This window comes from Struthio camelus, chromosome Z (assembly GCF_040807025.1).
Source record: "Struthio camelus isolate bStrCam1 chromosome Z, bStrCam1.hap1, whole genome shotgun sequence".
NCBI lineage: Eukaryota > Metazoa > Chordata > Aves > Struthioniformes > Struthionidae > Struthio > Struthio camelus.
In genome coordinates this window covers 69,790,684-69,815,603 of record NC_090982.1, presented here as the reverse complement: position 1 = coordinate 69,815,603, position 24,920 = coordinate 69,790,684, and the positions used below count along the sequence as shown (strand labels likewise).

The 24,920-nt window shown below is 37.9% G+C and overlaps 1 protein-coding gene across 3 annotated transcripts in view; it reads right to left on the bottom strand.

The window, feature by feature from the left end:
• The window catches only part of LOC104146842 (ARF like GTPase 15), a 222,628-nt gene that overhangs the window by 143,903 nt on the left and 53,805 nt on the right, over nt 1-24,920 (bottom strand). For all 3 annotated transcript variants that reach the window (XM_068928741.1, XM_068928740.1, XM_009679083.2), the window contains 2 exons: nt 2,605-2,749; nt 75-134 (listed from right to left, as the gene is read on the bottom strand). In XM_068928741.1, coding sequence (XP_068784842.1) covers nt 75-134; nt 2,605-2,749 — 205 coding nt within the window. The remainder of the gene's footprint in view (nt 1-74; nt 135-2,604; nt 2,750-24,920) is intronic.

The following is a 24,920-nucleotide window of genomic DNA, read 5'->3' as shown; positions in this document are numbered from 1 at the left end:
ATATACAAAATGAATAAATAGTTCGACAAGTATAGCTTTTTGTTAACAAATGAGTAAACGATTAAGTGTTATACCTCCAAGTTCTTTTACATTCAAGATGGCATTCTGGAATGGCACTGCTTTTATGCTAAAACCTAAAAATAGAAATAAAGAATATTAGTAAGTTATTTTTTAAAAGGACATTTGAAAACAGCTGCATACCTTCAGAAAAGTCTACCTTGTTCATTCAGAAAAGTCTACCTTGTTCACCAGGATTTTGCATCGTTTATAAGAGAAAAGATCAATAAGAACTATGAAATTAGCAAAGACATTTTTTAATAGCTGGGATATATTAAATTCAGCATAAAACTTACATCCAGGCCATTCACCATTTGGCAGGGATTTAGTATTAAGTACATCTTTATAAAAATCATCTTCTAAAGCATCTGGAACTTAAGTTTAATCTCAAATTACCAATAATATGAAGTGATTCTTCTACAATTTTTAGGAGACATGAAAGACAAGGTATAATTCTAATTACCACTTTCTTATATTTAACTTCACAGTTTTTGATTACAATTAGAGCACTAAGCATGTCTATAGATATTAGAAGCAGAGAGAACTTTTTACAGCCTAAGTAGTATGTATAAAAATGGTTACAAGCACATTGAAAGTATCTACAAATCCTCTATTATCCTTTTATATCTTAAAAGGAAAAACTTATAAAACACTATTATTTTCCTATAATTGAAAAGTGTGTCACTGAAGTGCGTCATTTCAGGTTTATTAGCTGTTATTTAACAGAAACAAGGGCTTTGTTCACCCATATCAGAACAAGATGATATTCCAGTACTCTAACTCCAATCCTGGTCAGTGATAGATGCTGCAAAGGAAAGTACAAGAAAATCTGAAGGGAATAATTATGCAATAGCTTGTTTGTTGTTTTCTTAAAAATAAATCCTAAACTATTCCTAGAAAGAAGTAAAAACTGGGATAGACTTGAGTGGCATTGATGAGAAAAGCAAAAATATAGGTTATAGTTTGAAAACTGAGTGGAAAAGCTGCCACATTGGATTCTTGAATTTCTAATTATATCTTTTAATATCACATGTACTGGTACAGATGGGTAGATTTACTATGATGAACTGAGTGACTTAATTATGTATCATTTTGACTGGATGCTGCCTAATTTTCTCCAAACTCCATTTTCATTGCTCAAGTTGCCTAACTACACGATAGCATTTTGTTGCAACTACCTAGACACATAAGAAATGTAATTTGGAAATAAATCATATTTTCATTATTGCTTTTGAGAACTACATTGCTATTTATATAGCTGTTACTAAATCTTTCAGGGTCTAAAGTGTTAAAGTTTAATTTGCAGTAATTTCAGCTGAACTTTAAAGATAAATCTAAGGAGGAAAAAAAAGACTGAATTGCTCAATGATTTCCTTGTTATCTTCCAAGTTTGGCATTGACATCTTCTCCACACAAAGAAGTTTCAGATCTCTTTAGAATTCCTAATAATACAATTATGAAGGCAGTGAGCTCAACGGGTTAATTCTTTTCTTGTACCTGCTTTACTTCGTTGACTTACTGTTTTGTTTAATAGTTTTATGTTCTTATAATTTAAACAAAGATACACTGAAAAATAGTTAGGGTTGCTAAGGGATAATCATATAAAACTCAAGCCCACAAACCATAAGAACAACATAAAGCCATACAACTATACACACAAGTTACTCACACAACACCCACTATCTTTTCCCTCAGCAAATCAACCACATTAAAATCACTGTAGCCATACAAACAGATTTCTTCCATCTCCGTGACCTAATTTGTCCTCTTTCTGAACTTTGCAGTTGGGTATTCCTTTTTCTCACTCTAGATTTTTTTTTTTTTTTTTTTTTGGGGGGGGGGGGGGGGGGGACGGTGCAGTGCAGTGTCAAAATACCATTTCAACATTAGGCATTCCGGTTCATCCGTATCAGCATGTGCACTTAAGTTTTTTGCACTTAAGATAGACTTTAGTTGGGGTTGTCTGTTTTTATTTATCTTCTTAATACCACGAAAACATTTTGTAAATTTCCTCTCTGCTTTCAATCTGCCCTTACTGCGTAAACAAGCCTCTTTGCGGCTCTAAAAAAAGAAATAAACACCAAAAAACATTTACGTTACATTTATTCTTTTGATTGCTAGCATATACCACAAAGCAGTACTCCTAATATAAGTTACATAGTTTCACTAGCCCATCCTGTTCTATATCACATTTTCTCTTTTCTTTTTTGCTTCTACAACAAGATTGCTTAAAAATGAAAAATAAGAAAGAAATCTTGTGATGTCCATGGTAAACTGATACAGTTTATCTACAAGTTCTACTTTATCACGCCATAATGTATGTTCTGACTTTCAACATATTGCAAACTGTATGGTTTCATGAATATTCGCCATTGTATTACCAAATTCTGTACGAGTAAGTAGAGGTAACTTCAAAACAATCAGTTATGTATTTTTAAAAACAGGATACAAAGATGAAGTTCTCTATTGCCTTTGCTATGTGTTTTTAAAGTTACCCATAAGCAATGTTACAGCACACCATGGAATATAGGGCAGTATCTTTCCTACCTGTGGTAGACACTATATTCTCTGCACTTTCGCTGCAAAGCTGTGACAGAAGACTCGTCTTGCCAGAGCCAGTGAGGCCTATGCAAACCAAGTCATATTCAGGTCGTGGTGGTGGTGGTCCCTTGCAGCAAAGTGCTCTAAAACACTGCCAGGAAAAAACAAAACAAAAGGAAGAAGTTACTTTTTTTTGCATATCTTTCTCTAACAAGATTCTAAAAATCAAGTTTATAAATTTGAAGGTGCTAGAGAGAAGCAAAATGCCATTCCAACTTACACTTTTGTTACCATCAGCAATTAACAGAGTGAGATCAGCTCAACCAGAGCTTATAACAGCTTCATAAGATAACATAAATATAGCAGTTAACTTTTTACCTGAGCCTCTCATAGCTGGATTGAGGAAAGAAACTTAAATTTCTCAAACAGCATAAATAGCGCACATACAGTGTCAGGCACATGCTCTACTCAGTCAGGTGGCTGGGTGTTTTATGTGTTTGCTTCCAGAAGCAGAACTGGCAGAAAACCCCTGTGCTAGTCTAAGGCACTATCTGGTCTGAGCAGCAAAGCAGCTTCCGACAGCTGCTGGCCAGGCGCTCCCTGCTGCCACGGGCAAGAGCGGCAGAATTTCGCTCCACTGATTTGAGCCTCCTTCCTGGGCTTTGTCCCACGTTTTGAAGGAGGAAAGCACTCACCCTACCGTATAACATCAGCTGGTAAGAGTACAGCTTTTCAAGAAACGTATTTTGCTGGACATAGCTTTAGTCATAAAAATGCAGATACCATTTCACTATGTCTTTTGCTGTTCCCTGGAGAAGCATGAATTAATCATAACACAAAGCATAAAAATCACTTACACAAAACCTTCTTTAGAGTTATGGTCACGTCTCTTTCTTAAAAAGTACGGCCAAAATAGGCCAAGCCTATCCAGCAGGTCCCTTAAGCCCTCAGGAAGGTTCATTAGGCCCTTCTTTGTACGTTATACGGAAAACTTTCACATGAAAATCTAGAGGATGACCATTCTGGGAAAGCTAGCAAGTTCACATCTGAAGTATGGGGCTTAATCACCTGCTAAAGTCTGTAAGATACATTTTCTCCCACATAAATATACATACATACACATATGTATATGTATATGTAAAAAACATAGCACACATACCCAGTATCTGCTACCTTCACATAAGAAAAATAAATCTGTTATAACAAGGAACAGAGAACATATTTGCCCACTCTCTCACCCATACACATGCATGTTCTAAGTAAGCGTACACAGCGCCAGCTCCAGAATCTCCAGCAGTAGAAATCTGAGTTTCCCCACCTAAACTGAAGGTGCTGTTTATTATTACATTTAAGTTATTTCTTCTGTCTTAACCATAAGCCAACAACAGTACTCAGTAAAGAATTCCATTCTCTACATGACTGCCTAGCCACTCTTATTGAGGGTTACTTGAGGAACAGGAAGACTGAAGTTAGTAAGACACTATCACTTGCCAGTAGCAGGTTCAGGGTCCGTGAGCAAGTCGATAAAAGAGGACATGATTATAAAAAAGATAGTTACTGTGACTACAGAACTTATATTGCATTCTTTTAGTTTTGGTGTTATATCTGAACTGCATGAGTGTTAACAGCATGTTTGAGGTTCTTCTGGAAAGAATTCTTCATGTGCAACTTCTAGTTATTTTAAACACGTCAGGGACTGAACTCCTATGCATATACACCAATTTGAGCAGGTGATAATTCGTCCATCTGAAGACAGGTTTTGGCAATAATTCAGTCTTGTTAAATATTTCTTCTAATCCTTAAGCAGGCATAGACAAGAGTTCTGCAAAAGGGATATCATGCACAATTCCTGTGAAAAATACCACATCTCAAAGTCTTGTTTTACTTCTTTATGTAATGCTGTTGAAACATCACTTTACACTAGTTTAAAGAAACAAAAGATAAGCTTAGGGAGAAAGTTAAGAAAGTCCATCAACATCCTATAAAAAGGTGAAATAAAACAATTTAAGAGTAAAACCATTTACTGTAGTAGTTTAAGCTGAACAAGGACAACAGTTCTTAAAAATAAGAGCGTTATTTCTGTTAAAACTTGACTTCGAAAAATCTTTTCTTTGCAAGAAGGTTGGGCCTTACTTGGTGTTCATAGCTAAGCAAAGTAAATATGCCTTCTAACTTTATTCACTGATGTCAAAATATCTCACACACTCTACAAAGTCGTAGCAAATATTGGAAGTTCTGGTACTTAAGTGAGAAAGGCAAATTAAGTTTGTTGCACAATATAACCTCCCTAGAACAAAGTTTCCACTTAATAGAAGCTAAGGGCCACTAAAAAAATTCTTCCAAGCTCCCCAAACCTCTGAGGCTGCATGTCAGGCTCCTTCCAGACAGTCTTTAAAAGAGTCAGTTTGTCCCCATCAACAGGCATATCTGCAACACACATCACAACAAGCTCTTGAAGTGATACGTCTGTGAACAACTCTTCCATCAAAAACATCACTATACAAACAGTATGATCACTGCCTTTCCATTCCTCAGCAGCTTAAAGTTACTCGGCCTCTAACAAAGCCAGGGCTATTTAAACATCCATTATAGAGACGAGACCTCTGTATTCTCACTACTCTGGCAGCTGCATCTAGTAGCTCCACAAGATTTGTGGTAGAATAGAAAATTCAGACGTCATAGAGCATGAAATAAATTTACATCTTATGTTCTGCTTTTGACTATGGACAGGAAATGCATCCTGAGATATTTTGTACAGCATGGCCTAGAGTTACAGCTTTACTTAAGATGTCATCATGCTTTACAGTGCAATAAGAGATACTGAACTGCAAATAATGTGAAAGCAGCCATTTGTGGATTCCAAAACACCACATAAATACATAAAAAATACTGAGAAGAGTTGGTCAGTCCACAGCTAGGTCTCACTTTTCCAAAACTGCCAGGCTACTTTTAGCTCCATTTGGACAGCCCAAAGGGCAGAAGAGAAACTTAAATTAATAGTCTCTAACCAGTCTTCAGACTATCCTCAGATATGGACCTGGAATTCTTTTTCACTGATTCCCAAATCTGATTTACTTGATGAGTGGCCGATCAAAACAGCATCAAGCATGTCCCGCTTTGTAAGGCTGCCTTTTAAGTATTATAGAACAAACTCAAAACCCAACTGGGGTCAGTTGGTGGGACAACTGAAGAGAACGGACAGAAAAATATTTGATTCCTGCAAATTTAAGGTCAAGCAGAGCTAGTTGGCTTAGTTATTGAAATGCTGTTTAGGGGAGGGTCATACATTTCAGCCCTACTACCAGCAACAACTACATTTTTGGAGCTCTTTGTCTTATCAAGGTAAGACATTGTACACAGATATATTCTTAAAGGAGAGATATGTGAAATAAAGTGTCAATTCAGGATTTCTGAGAACATTACTCTCAAAATTCATTATAGCCTTTGGGTGACGGGCAGAGAGGTAGAGACAGTCAAGGGTTAAATAATTTTTTTTAAAAATGAAAGAAAGAGCAGATTTGAAAGTACTGAAAATAAAACAATACAGTATCTTGAAAAAATGTCTGTACTTGGCCAGTTTTGGAAAAAGACTGTGTATTTACCCAGTAAACTGGGAATAATTAACTGCTGCAGCCCCCAGAAAAATGTACAACATTCAGCACCGCTATTACTTTTACTTTACGTGCATGTGTGTGTATGCATAATCACGTGCAAGAGCTAAGGGAAGAAGTTAGCCAATCCCACTTCTACTTAGGGATTTCTATCCAAACTAGATTTTTCCAGTTTTAGGTGGATCAGCATTTGAACTGACAATCCTAGACAGTGGCCTTTAAACTGCTACAGAGGTTTCTTCTGGGAAAACCATTAAATATTGTGTCTGTAGCAGGGGTGGCCAAACACTTCTGACATATGCGCTGCTCAGAGATCACAGATTGAAGCTCTGGGCAGCAAAGGTCCCTGAATTACTACTCTCTCCAACACATTGCACTGCTTCAAGCCACTGAGTTTGTCTTCATTTACTCATTGTACTTCTCATTTCACTCTCCTTTTGGGGGTGAAATACTCCATTATTTCTGCTTTGTTCTGGACCCATCTCCTGTCTTTTTCTTTTGTTGCTGCTGTTTAATAGGGACAAACAGAAGCAAGAGATTTCATGCTTAGTTGATTAAACACACACACCCTCATGCAAAAATGCCTTAGGTTAGTGCAACGTTAATGCTAGCAAATGAAGCATTCACGACTCTTGAAATGCAGAATTAGGGCTGAAAGCTCAACCCTAATTGTGCTCCCCTCCCCTTCTTGTTTATACTTTAAAAATACAGTCTCTCTTTACCTGTTATTTTTCTTAAGATACTGTTGAACAAATGGACTTCTAGCACCCAACAGATTTATGTCCAGAGGACTAGCTTTGTCAAAGTTATTGACAAAATCTCAAGGAGATCATTAAAAAAAAAGTCAGAGTTGCACAGGGCAGGCTCAGTAGTTCTAATGTCGTATGAGACCACAAAAGCACAAAGGAATCTCAATCCTTGAAGAGATAATGTGAAAGGTGGGAAAAAAAGAAACACAAAGGAGACAGTTACAATATTAAAGATGGAAAACAAGTTGGGAAAGCTGGGGAATAACTGAATGCAAATAATAAAAACACTCTAGGCGCTTGAATGAAGTTATGCACAGCTAAGAGACAGAAAAATAAAAGTCTATATAGTAAACTAATTTTTAACCGTTGAATACCTTAAAGTAGTACAATACATTCTATGCTTTTGACTGTGTGAATTACAGCTGCAGATGCTTCAGTTTCTATGCTGCACAGATGGTATTACCACTACAAAAAAGGGGAGAAAAAAAGGGAATAGCTACCACACAACTAGTGATACTATTTTCATGTTTTTAAAGCATCAGATCGAGAAGATATATCATCTTACCTGACAGTAACAATGAGGACAAAACAACAGATTTCTGTTCTTTTTATGACCACCAATGCAGAAATACTCATACCACCACTGCCATCCTAAAGTGATCTCCAGAACAGATAAAAATACTAAAAATCAAGGCTATCGTGATCAATCACCTTCTCTGACAGATCACAACCTCATTAAACAGTGACCCTTATTTTCAAGCTCCTCTATTATGATGCAGACCAATGAGCCGGCCTCGAACAGAGGGACTCCAGCTCAAAGTCTACTAACCTATCACTACACTCTATCCACAGGACAAATAAATCCTCCTGTTTAATCTGACTAGTCTTCATATGTGTGGGTTCAACCAAAGGGCTCACCACAAAAGCACTCTTCCTCTTCAATGCCTATACAAATCTTCAGTCTTATCAGCCTCTGCCACAGAGGAAAGACAGGAATATGGCATAAAAGACAGGCTAATTCAAAACAGAACAAAATAAAACAAATTCTCAAGAACGTGAAGCAATTTCACAGAGTAAACAGAGTCCTAGTTAGGTCCTACCTTACAGAAAGGCTATAGGACATTAAAAGAGCCAACATACTGCTTGAATGTGGAATCTCAAATTCTTCCTTCAGATGTGACCATGGCACCTATGAGAAATACATCCGCGGTCAAAAGCATCTCTGTATATTAGAGAGGCTACGATTCCGGTGTCTCAACAGAAGTAAACACATTTCAAATCGTTTTCAACATCTATATGTAGTCACCAGCTGAACAAGACAGAAGATAAGAGGTTCAACTACCAAAAATAGACAAGTGATGTACAGCTCTATTCATTTTTTGATAACATTTGACAACCCCACTACCAACAGAGAAGGCTTGGAGGAATAAGATCAAGAAAAAGGAGGTGGCTTACTTTTGACAAGCCAGATAGGACATCGATATTCAGAGTACCTTACTTTAATTACAAAGTTCCCAGTCATGATGCATTGTTCCTGTGAATGAAGATAAACAGGGTGCATTTCAGTGCATTCTGGACTCAAACTTGAACGCTTCTCAAACTCCTAGATTTCATCAGGTATAGAATTACTGCTCGAGTTCAGTGTCCTCTTCTCTCTGAGGGTTTGCTTTCCGTTTATTTTCCTGTCCAAGAGGTCTATTTCAACCCATCAGTCCTTTCAAGTTTAACAGTAAGAGACAAAGGTAACAAAAATGAACGCAAGCCTTTGCAAACAGTTTGTTTCACAACCTAAGAAAATATAAAACTATACTGAAAAAGCCCTACAAATCATTGAAAATGGGCGTGGGGGGGGGGGGGAGAGAGAGAGAGACAGTAGCAACACCTTTTGGGATTAGAAATGTGCAGAAGTTAAGGATGTGGCATCACCTGTCATTTCTAATTTCTAGTAAAGATGAAAGATATATACAGATATTTTCAAAAATAGCCTAGAGCTTTCAGGCTTGCTAAAAGCCATCATTTTACAGGTTCTGAGCCAAGTCAGAAAAAGCTTTTCTGTGATTCATGTGTTACAAGGTGGGTTACAGAACACTGTTTTCTTTTGTTCAGCATTGCAGGAATAATTACTCGTGTTCGATACTCACATGGGATCACAAAAGCCAAAAAGAAGCATGTAGACCACTTGGTATTCTTTGATTTTTCTAATTAAAGCTGACTGTATGTCATCCAAATGCAATAGCACACTTAGCTTTCTGGGAGAAGAAAGAAACAATTTGGCATATGTAAGTCTCAGAGCAGCCATACTTGATATACATGGTACACATAATATTACTCCTGTAATAATATAAAAAAGAGGATGCATAGAAACAGTAGAGTGACATATCCAAATGAGCAAAAGAACCTCAAAGAAACAAAATTAAAGATGGAAAACTATTTCAGATGCAAATAGAAATTCAGATTTATGTTGGCTAAAGAGGAAGTAAAAATGAAGGCTTGCACGACATTCCAGGCATTTAAAAAAAGAAGAGGGAAAAAAAAAAAGCTGAAACAGCTAGGGAAGTTCAAAGTATATGAAGAGAACAACAGTGTCTCATAATCTTCATGGCAAAAACCCTGTCACCAAATGCAAAGGAAGATTTCTGTAAGTCACACCAGGATGTACGCAGCAAGAGCATCTGAAAAAATTTCAGTTAGGTTACAAAAAGCAGAAACAAATTCATTTAAAATATAGTTGGAAGAAGCACAACAGATTAAGAAATGGCCAGATACGACAAACAGGAGAAGTGTGCACTAATGTGCTGATAGCAACAAGATCTCAAGGGGGATATAGGAGATAGCTTAATACATCACTGACCGAGGTAACAGGAACAGTTTTCTTCCATCTACTTATCAGTAACTTTACAGAAATAAACTCTATAGAGGTTTTTCCTCTATAGCTTCAGCCCATGCTTTCAGAATTGCTGGGCATCATAATTGAAACTAAAATTAAACACCCCCCGCCCCACAGGGTGGGGGATTCATTTATAGTTTAAAAAAAAAGAGAGAGAGAGCGCGTGCACGAGCACGCAAGAGAGCGAACACTAGAGAGACTCCAAGCGTGTTCTGAGGAAAAAGATGAAATAACTAATGTTTACTTGAGGCTGTGTCTCCTCTGAGATTAAGCCCCAGGATATGTCTTGTTCTTTCTTATGAAGGATTTCAAAACTAACATTTAGCATCAAATCTGAGAGTAAAGAGGAGAGATCTCTAAGGACAACAGACCAGACTATTTGCTGTAAAGTTCAGTCTTATTGGAGATGTATGTAACTGCGACAGGATAACAACTAGGAAGAAACTGGATGCCAGTCAAAGAAAAACTTTGTACCAAAAAAAGGAGGGAGGGGAAAGGGGGACTCAAATGTCCCTTTTGATTAAAAAAAAAAAAAAAGGAAACCTAAACCAGACAGTAAAAGTTAAGCAAGATTACAATAGTATGACAACACACTAAAAAGGAAAACACAATTTCAACTGTCACTTTTAAACCTACTTGCTCACAGGTCCCAGGTAAAAATTCCTACCTTGCTCATACAGTAGTACTTGCTGCACAAGTAGAACACCATAGCAAATTCAGGCACTACACAACCAAAGTTAGTATACCAATGAAGGTTTGTTTGCCTTCAGATGATCAGAAGGCAAGAGAAAGAAGAAACCCGTCAAAATTGATGTAAAAAAGGTTACTAAAATAGAAACAGTCTGTGCAGTTGCCATTTAAACGTAAAGGTGAAGGATATGTGTTACTGATGTACACAGAGGTCTAACTAGAGGTAATTGGAGGATTTGGATAACAGGAAGGGTAGATGGCAAAGGAAGGATAGCTTCATTTTACAGATGGTGCAAGTCTTCAAACCAAAGAACGCTACTTTTTGGAACTTAAAATTAGACTACCTTTCAACATTAGAAAATGCAATACAAGAAATATACCTGTATTTGCAATGAGACAAATGAGTGAACTAATGAGCATACTCTGTTTATCAGTTCACGACATTATCATCTCCAGCTTTGGATTTTAAGCATTATAGTTGCAGGCAATAGGCATCTCCTCTTCTTTAGGCTCTCTATAAATGCTGTCACTCTTACATGCCCTTTTCACAATATACAACTATTCCAGCATGCTATATTTACAAAAGAACAAACCTCTGACAGAATAGATATTTTGACCAAAAGATCTAGGGAACAGAAAACATATGGTAACATACACAGGACTATCTCATCCCCCTTCATATGGTGTAAATTTTACTTGGCTAGTACAGCACATTACTGCTGTAGAAGGAAGCAGGAGATCAACCCACACAAAAACACTAACTTAAATACATGATTAGAGGAAGGTACACAAATTTAAAGTACCATTAAAACTCTTCTAGGTTTAATCAATGAAAACATCTCTAAATGTAAAACATTAATTGCCTCTACCAAACTCTTACCGAGTTAGGCTAGAGAAACTTTAGCCATTTAAAACATCTAATGCTCCAACACAGGCATTTTGCACCTTTTCTCTCCAGTTGCAAGTTTTGCTTTGTTTTCTGGCTGAATATCTGTGTCTCCAACCAAGTTTCTCAGTTTTCACTGATCTGTTTTCTGCTGAAGACTCTACTCGGTATTTTCTCCTAGTACAGTAAAACTAGAACTGTTAAATTTTTCACTGCTAATCATGCACTGATCAAGGACTATGGCCTTTAAACTGTCTCCAAGTGAAACCAAACAGGTGCTCTGCTTCTAGTCCTTGAATATATGGGGAACATAATTCAATTTGAGATGGAGATTCTCAGCTGACAGGAACAAACAGACCATATGGAGCAAATTCAGTAGCAACAGGACAACTGTAGCTTTAAGCTGTGTTCATACGCTTGTATTGTTTTTTTGTTTTTTTTTTAAAAAGTAACCCAACAAAAAAAATGCCATACAATTTGAGAGAAAACATCCCTTAGTATTCCGTTCAAACAAGAATTTCTGCTTAAGAGATATTGATCAAAACCTCTTCATCTGACTTAGCGAATAGGTAAATGATGTTTTATAGATAAATTCTGGACGCACTTAAAGGTCAAATTGCCTCTGAAAAGCCACAGCTGGATTTCAACTTGGGGGGAGGGGGAAGATGGGAGATGGCAAGAAATATCATTATTAGTTGGGAGTAGAGGGGGGAGAAGCAGACTCTTGCAGCCTTGCTCACAAGTCGGTCTACCATAAAGCTAAGCCTTCTTGCAGTTGTGTCAGCATGCCCTTTCTGCAGCGTAGGTAGCCCAGACCAACAAGTTTCTGCTGGTATAACTACCAACTGCTTCTTATCAGTTAAAAGGCATGAAATACTTCAAGCCACAGGAAGGTATCGCTAGCCAGAATGTTTTTTGCTTTTATTATTTTATTAATTATTTTATTGCTTTTATTTACGGATCAAGAGTCTTCAGTTTGAGACCTTCATGCACCAATATTTTTCCAAAGCTACTGCTTTTATTGGCAGAGGGTGTTTAGGTTTTTCAGATAATTATTAAATAATACTTCAAAAATTTTCCTAAGTTAAAAAACACTGATTAGCAACAGGTTGTTACTTAAGAATACGCCTTCTGCTGATGAATTATGATCAGAAATCCAAGCAGAAATACACTCAAAACACAATTCAGATAAGTAAGCATAGCTTTGGGGTGCTCAGTCATTGATCTGCTTTAATGCACAGCTGTAAGAGATTTAATGCTTATTCTAAGGAGGTTGCATATGCCTCAGTAAAAGAAATTGACTCACTTCTTACTCGAACAAAAATTTTACCATTCATTCTAGATGAGCACAAATCTTGTCAGGCTAGGAAACTCCTTTCACTAGCAAGAAAGGAAATTTCAAAGACTAAGGAAAATGCCATAATGATGAGATTCAGTCAGAGAAACATAAGCAATCTGGAGTTGCTGGCATAATTCAGAGTGAGACAATGAATAAAAAACAGGCTCAAGAAATGGAAGATAGCTGACTTTTAGAGACGGAGACATCTAATTAGCTGTAAAAACAGAACATTGCGCCTTTTTAAATCAACCTTTATGATTCAAGTTTTTACTTTTTTTTAATACTTGCTTCTCTAGTTAAAGACTAATACGATATTGAAGATTTTTAATTAATACCTGGAAATTAGGATTTTGCAATACATTGTTAAGAGGAAATTATTTTTACAGTGAGACTCCAGTAACTGCAAATTACCTGCATATCGTAAGATTAGTATTTTTGAAGTGTAAGGAATGTATAAGAAGTACAAGAAGAGATGCACATATTTCTTCTCCTGCCATAGAGATTTTTCACTTAAGAGGAAGCTCAGGAGTATTTCTCCATAGCAATTTATAACAATGAAAAGATATGAGAAGCTACAGTACATATCATATCATTGTATACAAGGATTAAGGAGTGCAGCATAGTTTGATTATGTCATGGGTAATAAAATTGGGAAATGTATGTTTTCAGAATAGACTAGCTATGGTAAAAAAAGTGTCTCATATAAAGATCACCCTAACTGATAAAAACACCAAAAGTATTTTATGCTGACCAAGAAAAATATTGTTTGATAGAATGTATAAATGATCACATTTTCTCAGCTTTGCAATAAATTCTTAATCTCACCTAAAAAGTTTATTGCTACAAAAACATACAGTCACAAATTCTGCCTTATAGAGGTTAAATCAGTAAGAAAAGACAAGCTGTATAAGCAGTAGAAGAAAGATTAGAAGACTGCTTCAGAAAAAATATTTCCTTATAAGCATTCATGAAGTTAAGAGACATGGTTAAGACCATGGTGGGCTGCAGAAGATCCTCATCTGACACCTGGGTGGAATCATCATGCCTGCAGATGAACCTTCGCATAGTAAGTTTGCGAAACAGAAACAGAGACAAGAGCAAGGCTCTGGCATGCAATTATGAACACTACCTCTGCAGTGCACGAGAAAGCAAAACCTCTGTCCAAAACCCCACTCCCCAAAAGAATAAGAGCTGGGAGTGGGGAGTTGCAGCTCTATACAACCTCTATGGACTTGTACAGGTAAGCAGAAGGTAGAGGGAATTTCCTGAATAGATACTGAACCACGAATTAAAAGGGGAGATCCCTCAAAAGACTCCCTTAACTTTGCTCTTGATCTGCACAGCTGAAAAAGATTAGAAATTGAAGTTGTTATTGCATAAAAATGACTAGGAAGCCTTTATATATAGATCAGTTATAATGGTGGTATCAGCAAGCAAAATGTTAACTACCAGCTGTTCTCCTGCAGGACGCAAAGTTTCTGGTGCCTGATGAAAAGGATGTGCCCCAGTCACTGCACCTCCTGCAACCGAAGAGTTGAAGTGCCTGCAAATTGTGTCATGGCACTACCTTCAGCTGAAAAATGCCAGCTCGGGGGGGGGGGGGGGGGGGGGGAGGTGGAGGTTGGCCACCTCATCATACTCAAAAACCCGAAACCTTTACCTTAAAAGCTACTGTTCTTTTATTGGATCAAGTTCCTTAATAGAGGAAACTAAAAATACAGATCTTTTTAAGCAATTAAATGTACTCTCTGAACCCACAGATATTTTGATGGAAAAGAAATGTTACCCAGGTAGATGGCTGAAGGTGCAGCAAAGTAGAAGACAACTTCTAGTGAACTTGTGTTTTTTCAAGCTGACAAATCTAAATGCATTTTTCTAAAAAACAGCGATATCCTTTTGATTATCAAGAGGCAAACTAACTTTCAAAAATGATTGTGCACTTGCCTACCTTCTTCAACTGATAAGCTATCAGTGAGGGGTTTTTTGTTTTTACTTTATTCTTGGAAACAAGCTAGCATCTTATTTTTAAACCAACCTAACTTCACAAAGTTAAAAATAATGTCAGCTTTAACAGTAAGATATAGATAAAGATCTGAACAAATACAACATAAGACTACTAAAAGGAAGGGAAAAACTAATTTGTTATGACAGTATTGCTTCTATTGAAGTTCAACAGGCCCCAGACCGCACTGCAATGCTTGTTAAGCAGCAAAAGCTGTATGCTCCACATGGAAAAGAGAAGTAGTAACCACAAGCCTGTTTTTTTTTTTTTTTTTTTTTTTGGGGGGGAGGGGGAGAGGGTTGTTTTTTGGTTCAGACTTTGAATTTGTTTTGAGGATTAATTCAACCTTCACTACTTAGTTGAAAAGAAGGGAGTTCCTCAGCCTAAAAATATAGTCTTAAAAACACCAAACAGATTCAAATATTAGTGCTAGGTGGGTTTTTTAAGCAACAAAAAATATTAGGAATTGATTGGGTTGTCTATCTAGTGCAAGTAAAATAAAATAGTGATTTAAATAAGTTTACTGTAAGAGGACACAACAAAGCTTACAAGTCTCATATTTGACTCCTGTCCAGAAAACAGGAATCAAAATGAACTATTAAGCTGCAGTCTATATGTGTGAAGATTTTTCAGCTGGCCACATTATCCAGCCTTAAATGGTAAAAACAGTAAGACCTGTTTCCCGCCTACCCCCCCCCCCCCCAAAAAAAAAAACACATAGAAAAAAGTCTTCTACAAATAAAACAAAAGAAAGTTTTACCAGACTAGAAAACCATTTGGAAACGTTCCTATCAGAAAAACAAGCATTGACAGCAGTAAGCCAAGTGTTGAATAGCATGAAACCAGGTAAATACCTTTGCACTTAATGTGCATATGAAGTACACTGGAACAACAGTAAAACCAACACGGACTTCCAGGCATACTAAAGTATTTTAATGACAAACGTATCATGATTCTTCTTCCTCTCTCTTCTTGCTAAGCCTTACATTCCAGCCTAATAGCAACATACTTTCTACTCCAATCAACCATAGTATTCAGTGGTATTTCCTTGAAAAATTATTCTTGTGTGTCAGATAAATACAGAAGAAAATCCTTCAGGGACAGTCTGATATACCACAGATTCCAGTTGAAACAGTACTGAATCAAGAAATTAAGAGTTTTCTTAGTAAGTCTACCAGCATGGAAAATGGGGTAAAAGCACAGACGTTTTAGCAAAACTTACACTGTATCAATCATATGACATGGAGTTCACTCCATAATTTTAAAGCCATGTGAATTTAGAAGGAGCAGAAAAGTCATGCTGCGAAAAAAACCCAGCAATAATAAAAAGAAACTGCAAAAGTTTAGATACAGTAACAAAAAAACCTGTTGTATTACATGATCACATATCTTTCATTTGAAAATGAAAAGCAGCTCACATGTGGAATTTTAAAAGTATGAAGTTGCTTTCATAATTTTCTAGTTAAAAACCATTTGGTGGTATCCGACCACATAAAAAGAACTGTGAGAAAGTAAGGTACCTTTTAGTGCTGCACAGAATCCAAATAAGGGTAAAAAACCTAGATTCTTTCCTTGAGAAACTGTTGAACTTTCATCAACAATTAAACACTATTAAATCAAGACGGCACATAACGAAGAGCTGTGTGAATTTTCAGTGCAACTCCCTTGTTAGTATTCTCATACAATTCTGTGCTGCCCACATTTTCAGGAATTAGACCTTTAAGTTTCCCCATTTTTAAACATGTTCAAAGAATTTAACATTATTAGACTGTCATAAATGAGTTAAGATTTTTGGCAGGCCATCTGCTGTAATAGCTTTGATTTTCCCTTAAGTGCTTACTGTGGATGACTTATTTTAACAGGAATTAACACTACCTTGTGGCTCAGGCAAAATCTAAACTCTTAACTCCTTTGCATCACTGACATGCCAGGTGAAGGACAATGTTATATATGTGGTATTTGCTTATAGTAAATTATGACGTGTTATGTGTTACACATATGGAATATTCTTTTGATCTTAATTTGAAACTGTTAATCCTTCTAAACCAGAATAAGACCATCTCCGTATGTTTGGTCTGTGTGCCTTGTATCTCTAGACAGCAAAGAAAGAACTCCAGAACATTTTAATAGAAACACTTTCCAGTGACAGTAGGGTTAAAAAATGAGCAAGATTTCTAACACTGACAATTCCACAAATTTTACTTATATTTGAAAAGCTATACCAATCCTATACTGCATTCTGAATTTCCGCAATATTCATTAGTTTTAGCCTAAGCAGCATCACAAGCAGAAGACTGATTGGCTTGTAATGTTTCCTGTGCTAGTTGTACTGTAGATCTACTTAGTTACTTTAGTATATAGATGAATTTAATCAATCATTCCAGAAAGAATCTCAGCAACTAGTTACTTCAGTAGCTCATTAGCTACTTATTGAAAACAATCTTCATGACTGATAACTTAGGACAGTGAAAACAAAAACAGACTGCATTGATATATTATTAAAGAATTCGATGTCAGAGTATTTCCCCTTACAAACTAATACTAAAAGTAAATATCAGTAAGGAAGCATACTTCCTGTACGTTCTGGATTCCTCCATTGCCCATGGAAAAATGCATAGGAAAAAGTTTCCTAACTAACATTGCAGAATCTTCCCCTTCCAATGAGGAGGGGAGACGAGCAAGTTTCAAAAATGAATAAGTAAAATTTTATATTTTCTGTTCAGTCACAGGGTGCAACCTCAGTGTATGCTTTTCAAACCATGTTTTCCCCCTTCAAAAAAATAATGAGACTGATCCTGCAATTTTCAGCCACTTTACCTTGTTCAACCAGCTCATCGAGTGGCAGAGATTTCAGACCTACACTTCAGCATTTCATATGGGCTAGCTTAAGTATTCCCCATCATGTCATGAATCTTAAACTGCAACAGCTAATTTTGCCCGTTCTCAACACATGGAACTTGGAACCTGGGGCAGAGTAGAAAGTTTCACTCAAACCTGAGCATCTGCAGGTTTTGGAGAGACGTTCAGCGTCATGAGGGTAAGGTCTTTTGCAGTACTTCAGAGGCTTTCCAAGCGTCTGATAGAGATTATACTTGTAACTCTCTCAACTAAGGCAATATTCAAATAATTCATTACAGAATTTTTAATTCACAAGTTTGCAGAGGAAGATTTTAAAACACTGCAGCAAGTTAACTGTTTTCATGTATATGCATATAACCTAAGAAGATCATGCACCTGAGAACACAGGAAAGTATTTAATTCACTTCAGTCAACACTTCCATCTGAACGCCCAAAGTGTTTCAATATTGAAAGCTAGCTATTTCCCTGTTCTGCTGATCCTACAATCACAAGATACCTTTCTCAGCTCCTCAGGTAAACTTCTTTGCATAAATTTCCAGCTCCTTCCTTTAAAAGTTCAAAATTTACTTATCAAAATTAATTTATTTTTGACAACCTGAAGTTATGGCTATTATGTAAGATAAAAATATTAATATAAACAAAAAAAATTGAGGCTCTCCTAGCCCCTCATTTTTAGTTATTGAAAATACTGATTTATATGATGCTCCTAGAATAAAGTTTGTCCCAGTTTGCCAGACAGTTTGCTCAGCAACCGCACCAAAACCAATCTGAAGCTTTTTTCTCTGAAGCCCATTATGCCATTTTTAAGTTGCTTATCATGGTGACAGCCAAGTTTTTGTCTTCAATGTCAACACATGCAATATGTAAGTGGTGGCCATCAGCAACAACTGTATATGTTAAAAAGAAGAGAACTCGACCTATTGTGTAGCCTGATTCCTTCAGGGGCTTTTGTCTGTATGTTGTTTGGAGAGGAGGTCATTTTTTTCCTTCTTTTGCTATTGCCAATTTTAGACACCGGTAGGTTAGGCTTCCAAGTTAGACTACTGAAAAGACTGCCGCACCCCAAAAAGCAGAGGAGAGGTTTTGTTTTGTTTTAATTGGGAACTATTTGTAGTACTCCTGGATGCTTACATAGTAACAGTAGCTAAAAAACTTCCATCTTTGGCCATCCAGGAGACTGCACCCCTTCTCAAAGAATGTGGATCCAAACATAGCTATCCACATATTCATCCCCTCCAGGCTGAATGCTGCCACATGCTGCACCCAAGGGACGAGACGTTCCCATTGAATCAACACGCAGAGCTCTGTTAAACAACGTGTGGAGATTGCTCATCCATACCCTGCTGGCTCCTGGTCTACTACCAGATTCTTTCCAAGATCTGGTTCTTGATTTCATGCTAATGAATGGGAGTGGATCCACTTCTCCCTGACTTTCAGTGATGATGGCAGTTGAGAGATCATTAGCGTAGGCCAAGTCAGGAGAGCAAGACTCACATCCACAGCAGCAGACTTCAGCAATGAAACACTTTTTAATAGTTCAGTTATTAGTTCAGCAAAATTTCCTTTGCGATAGCATTACGATTATAGGAATAGTTTCAATGACTACAAAGAAAAAAAAACATACCATATCAGAGCACTATATCCAATTTCACTGGGCACTCATATAATATTACGACATATTTTCTACATGAATGCCTTGGACAGTTGTCTGAACAAAAATGGTGTTTAAAAAGTTGTGGGAAAAGCTTATGAAATAGGCAACAAGTACTTCCTCACATAGGAGTAAGAGCAGGGAGGGGCCAAAAAAAGTACAGATTTCTTTTCCACAGTTCTATTGTTTGCCAGTTGGAAAGCAGTTAATAAAAAAGTGGGGAAAAAAAAAAAAAGACAGACCATTCCACAGGTTAGGTTCACCATATCTTTCCTGTTTCAGCTGGTCCTAGTTCTCTGCTCTATTAGAGAAGCTATTCACTTCAGTAAATAGCATTTTCTGTTAGTCAGGTCTTGTATAAAAATATATATATATTTTTTTTTGAAGCCTTGATGCTAGATTTTTAATACTTGCCTATTCATACGCAGCTCTGTACATCAAGAATGCTGTTGTACCACTGCAGAAAAACAATTACCTAAGGCATAGGCTTTAGAATGCAATCACTGTACATCCTATGCAATACAGCAAAAGCTCAAGTGCATCTGGACCAGGAAAAGGAAGAGAATATAATGCTGGCCTTCTCAAAAGTGTTTTTTTGTTTTTGTTTTTTTTAAATCAATGAAAACAAGTGAGGTACTTCACACAGCCACAGAAAGCCCTAGACAGTTCAACTGCAAGTATAGAGCTACATAGAAAAAAGTGATACTTAAGCCCTTCCAGATCAGGCACAGAAGGAAAGCAAACATGAATTAAGTGGATTTTTATTACTCTGGTACATTATGTATATGCATGATGCAAGTTGGCCTAAACTAACCCAGTGAATCTGCACACATAGGTTAGGGCTGATTTACCTAAACTTTTTTTAAATCAATTTCAGTTAAACTGCAACTTGGGCATAGACTGGGCTGTAGATCAACATGTATTTACTATCAAAAAATCATAATGCAAAAAAACAGAACAGAGCTTGAAAATGCCACTCATCCACTTACAGTGATCAGAGAGACAGAAAAAGACAAAAACCCGCACACACTACCTGAAGAGAAGAGTTAAGCCATCTGTCTTTATAGAGCTGATTATTTTAACATGAATTTCAGGCTGCCCTGATATGGGAAAATAACAGTATACTAACATGCTGCTGTCTTCTCGTTCTTTAGACTTCTCTAGCGTCTTTGTGGATGCTCTAAGGTTTCCCATGTGAAATGTAAAATTGAGATTGGTCAGTATCTCAACTCAGAGCCCTAAAGGCAGCAACCTATTAAAAAAGTTTTCAATTTCCCTTTGTTACTTCAAGAACTATTCTGATCTCCACTTACAGAACAGGCATTTGCTAATGCAAATGCACCAGGCATCACATTTTTTCCTTATACTTAGAAGCAAGATATTGCCAAAAGTTCAGATTTATATTTGTTTATTTTGTAGTTGTACTGCATGTGGCATATTGAATGTGCCAACTCTCAAAAAAAACCCAAAACACTGCTGTCTGAGTTGCACCCTCTGTTAAAAGAAATCTCACTATAAAAATCTAACAAGACCACATAAGTATAAACACAGAATAATCTCTTTGAGACAATCTAAAGCAATTGAGATATCCAGAGGCCTAACGATAAACCTGCTGGGAGCTTTTTAAAGAGATAAAAAGAGACAAGAAAAAAAAAATGGACAAATTGAAACCATAAAGGCTCCAACTGGATATAAGAAAATACTTTCTCCTCATAGGGACAGTCCAGTCACGGAACAGGTTGTCCAGAGGGGCTTTTGCTGTCTTCATCCTTAGAGACTTCTTCCCCTTGGTTTTCAAGACCAGACTGGATAAAGCACTGAGCAACCTGGTCAGACTTCAAGCAGACCTTGCTTTGAGCAGAAGGTTGGACTATAGACCTTCGAAGATCTCTTCCAACCTGAATTATCTTGTGAATGCGAGACAAAGTCCAGAGAGCTCTTTTCTGATCTTTCACTTACAAAAGCTTTAGACAAGAACAGTTTTCCAACAGACGCAACTCGTAGGTTGATGGTGTCATCGCAAAGCCACCATCACTGGAGGGGGAGGGGGGGAAAAAAAACACACACACATACACACCACGCACAAGGCTTGAATAACTTATTAATTTGGATAGATTTCCAACAGTTTGCTCCAACATCGGCATATTTTCATTGTCATTTTTGTCCAGGTGCTCAAACCTGAGCACCCACATTAGCTTACTCACAGGACCACAGGATGCGCAGCCACTGCCCAAGTTACTTTCTTCATCAGTGAAAGCATTTCTGGAGGTGTATTACAATGGGTTTTTTGTTTTGTTTTCACAGCAAGGGAGAAAGAGAAGCCTCTCCCATATTAACTGGAAAGGAATCGTCAAGCATCTGTCTGTGCTTCTGGGGGAGCTGTGGGACAGCTCTGAAGGATTGCCAGATTTATTCTGTATCCTCATTTGCAAGGCGGGCAGGTTGCCAGCCCAAGTTAAAACAATACCTGAGGTCTAGTTTATATTCCCAGCTGGGCCAGCTAGCTGGGATTTAAAACACTCGTAAATTTGGGTGTGAGGGCTGTGTGTGTTGACAAGGGAATTAGGCCATGGTTCTACGGACTTTTCTGTCGATGCAACGTCAGCTCAAGCAGCTCGGCTCTCCCCCACACCTATTTTCTTCGAGGTCTGATCAGACGCAGACAGCTAGGGGCAGGGGTGGCGGTGGAAGCACAGCCTTGGGAAGGAGGCCCCAGCCAGCTCCCAGGGAAAGGGCAGGCCACCTCCAAGGGGCAGCGGCAGGGGCAGGCAGCGGCAGCTACTGCGAGCACCTTTGGGCTGGCGGGTCAGGCTGTTCTCTCTTTATTCCTAACAAATCTGTCCTTTCTCTCCACTGGCTGCCTGCTTCTCCCTCCTCCCTCCCTCCCTCCCTCCCCTTCTCCCCCCTCCTCAGACACCAGTCCCCAGAGTCATTTCCCTTCCTTTTTCTCCCCACACCCAGTTCTTTTTCCTCTCTCATTCGGAGAAAGGAGGAGAAGACACTCTGCTCTTTCTCAGTTAATCACCCGTCAACAAAATCTTCCCCCCAAAAGAAGACATTAACTCCCCAAGGACAAAGCTCTACAAAACGTCATGAATCGCGCTGCTCGCAAGCCTCCCGCGTTAGGTAACGCCAGCGTGCCCCCTCTTCCTAGAGGGCACATACCTACGGCCAGGCGAGGGAGGGACTCGGCACGGCAGCCCGGGGGCTGCGCGGGGGCTGCGCGGCGGTGCCCAGCGCTGCCTGCGGCTGCCCCCGTGCACTCGCGGGGCGCGCTCGCTCTCGCTACGCTTCGCCTGGCAGAATTAACAACGCTTTGCCATGCACCAACCAAAGGCACTTGCGAGACTTCAAACACAGCAACATCCCATCCCATCTGGGACTGCCCAGGCCAAATATTTTGTTGTTAGTCTCTGTTACCTTCTGTAAGCTTAGGCTACCCCAAAAATGGATGGGGGGGGAGGGGGAAGAGGGGTTGACACACAAAAGAAATATCACACATGCCTTTTAGCCCATCTCTGATAAAGCACTTCTAACAAGCAACAAAGTCACATTCAGAGCGGTAAGCCGCGTCCATTAAAGAGGGCAACGTTTATATAAATATTCTATTGTCTTGCTGTACAAGTAATGATTCTTTACAATTTAAACTGGCCATATAAAGTCTTTTAGCTGATTGAGACAAGTTAAGATAGCAAGAAGACAGTAAGATTTCATCTGAGGTTTTCACCATGTCAAAGTAAAATCAGAAGTATACTTAAAGAAAAAGCTGAAATCTTAAGCTTCAGAGAAAAACATCCCATCTAAAACTTCCAAGACTGCTGAAAGGTTTTCTGAAGCTCCATAAGCAAGGAACAAAAAGTAACTAAGCATAACTTGGTCTTGAAAAATACTGCCTGCGCTTACTTCATGCAGATACACATTTCACAGCAGCTCCTTGGCACTATATACCCTGCTACAGTGAAATTAATCTATAACCTATAGTGAAGTTAAAATGCTTACACAACTATTTCATATGAAGCAATATTAATACAGAGTATTTTAAACTTATGCAGAAAATTAACTGGTTAATTGAAATCTGAAAGTAACATATACTCATTTCAAATAAAATTAGAGTGCAAGATAAAAAAGCAAAATCAGATAAATCTATCCTGTTCTACTGAAAGAGAGTCAGAAAATAACGTTGCCTTCTCCACTTAGACATGAAAAGATACAATGTGGAGACAAAGTTCGACAAACTATTCTTCCCAGTAGTCACAGATAATATCCATAAGAAAAAAGAAAATTCTCCACATAAAGGAAAAGTATTCTTATTGTGCTGTTAAAGATTTGTTTTTCTGACATCTTATATTCTTTTCACTAAAGTACTTGCACAGAGGAAAGTTGTGTAACAGTCAAAGATGTTCAAAACACATAAATCTCAAAATCTATCCAATAAACTAAGATTACACCATCACAATCTCTGATCATGGATTTGCGAAGAATAAACGAGCAGAGTTTTCCAAGATACACTGCTGCACATGCTGCCGTGTAGCAGAGAGGAGGCGAGCCCCGAAAAAAAGAACGCAGAGGGTGTCCATGCACGTTTTTTGCAGCAACCAGCGGTGAACTGCCTTCGCAGAACCAGCTCTGATTTCCTGGAGCTGATTCCTGTCAATTACAGCTCAGACATATTTACTTTCTTCCAATGTCACAAGGCTCCTTCAAGCAAGGAAAACAGCCAGAGCGGAGCAAGAGCAGAGAGGCAGGGGGAAAAGAAAAAGAAAAAAAAAAAAGAGCTATAAAAGAGTTTTCTATTTGATCAACAATTGTTCTCATTCACAATCAATAATAAATATTCTCATTCTTAGCAAATAGGAGAGAGACTTTCCAAAGCACATGCCACAGAAAGCCAAGCAAATCAATTCAAGTATTTTGTAAAATTGTTTCTTTGTTAAGTTGCATCATTCCCTGAATATACAGTTTACTATAACATCTGGATCCTTTCATCATCCCTTTACTCCCTTTGCCGTTCTCAAAATATCCTTATTATAGGGAAACATTTTCAAAACATGCTCTGGCATGTTCAACCCCCAGAGATCACCACTACAATTCAGCCACTTGAAATTTACACAACCTTTTGTTTGCAGTGTCAAATGATGCATGTTTATCTTAATTTAAAATTTCCCCAGCACTCCAGCTTAGCAACTGCACACAAAATACTGATGCCCTAAAAAATATTTGGCTTATTTTAAATACCTTCTTCTCAAAATCATCTCTCCCCTGGTCAGCCATCAGTGGTTCTTACATTGCATAGTAGCTATGACCTCTACATTTGAGGTGGCACGATCAAAGGAGCCCTGGCCAGACTTGGAAAAACATTTCCACTGAGCATGGACATACTGCCTGTCAAAAGGTTATTCCCACTGCGTATAGGGAGCAGCTCATATTACTGCAGTGTAACATGAAAGTGCAAAATCTAGCCGTAGTAATCCACATACATGTTTTTCTTTCCAAAAAGGGCATATGGGAGACACTGACTGGAACAGAACATCCGTATTATCACTTGAAGGGAGGGGATGGAAGGAAGGAGGGAAGGCTTCCTTAATCAGTCCAGCTGTAGGAATCAGATTCTATTAAAAAAATACTTGTAAAATTCTGCCTGTTACTAC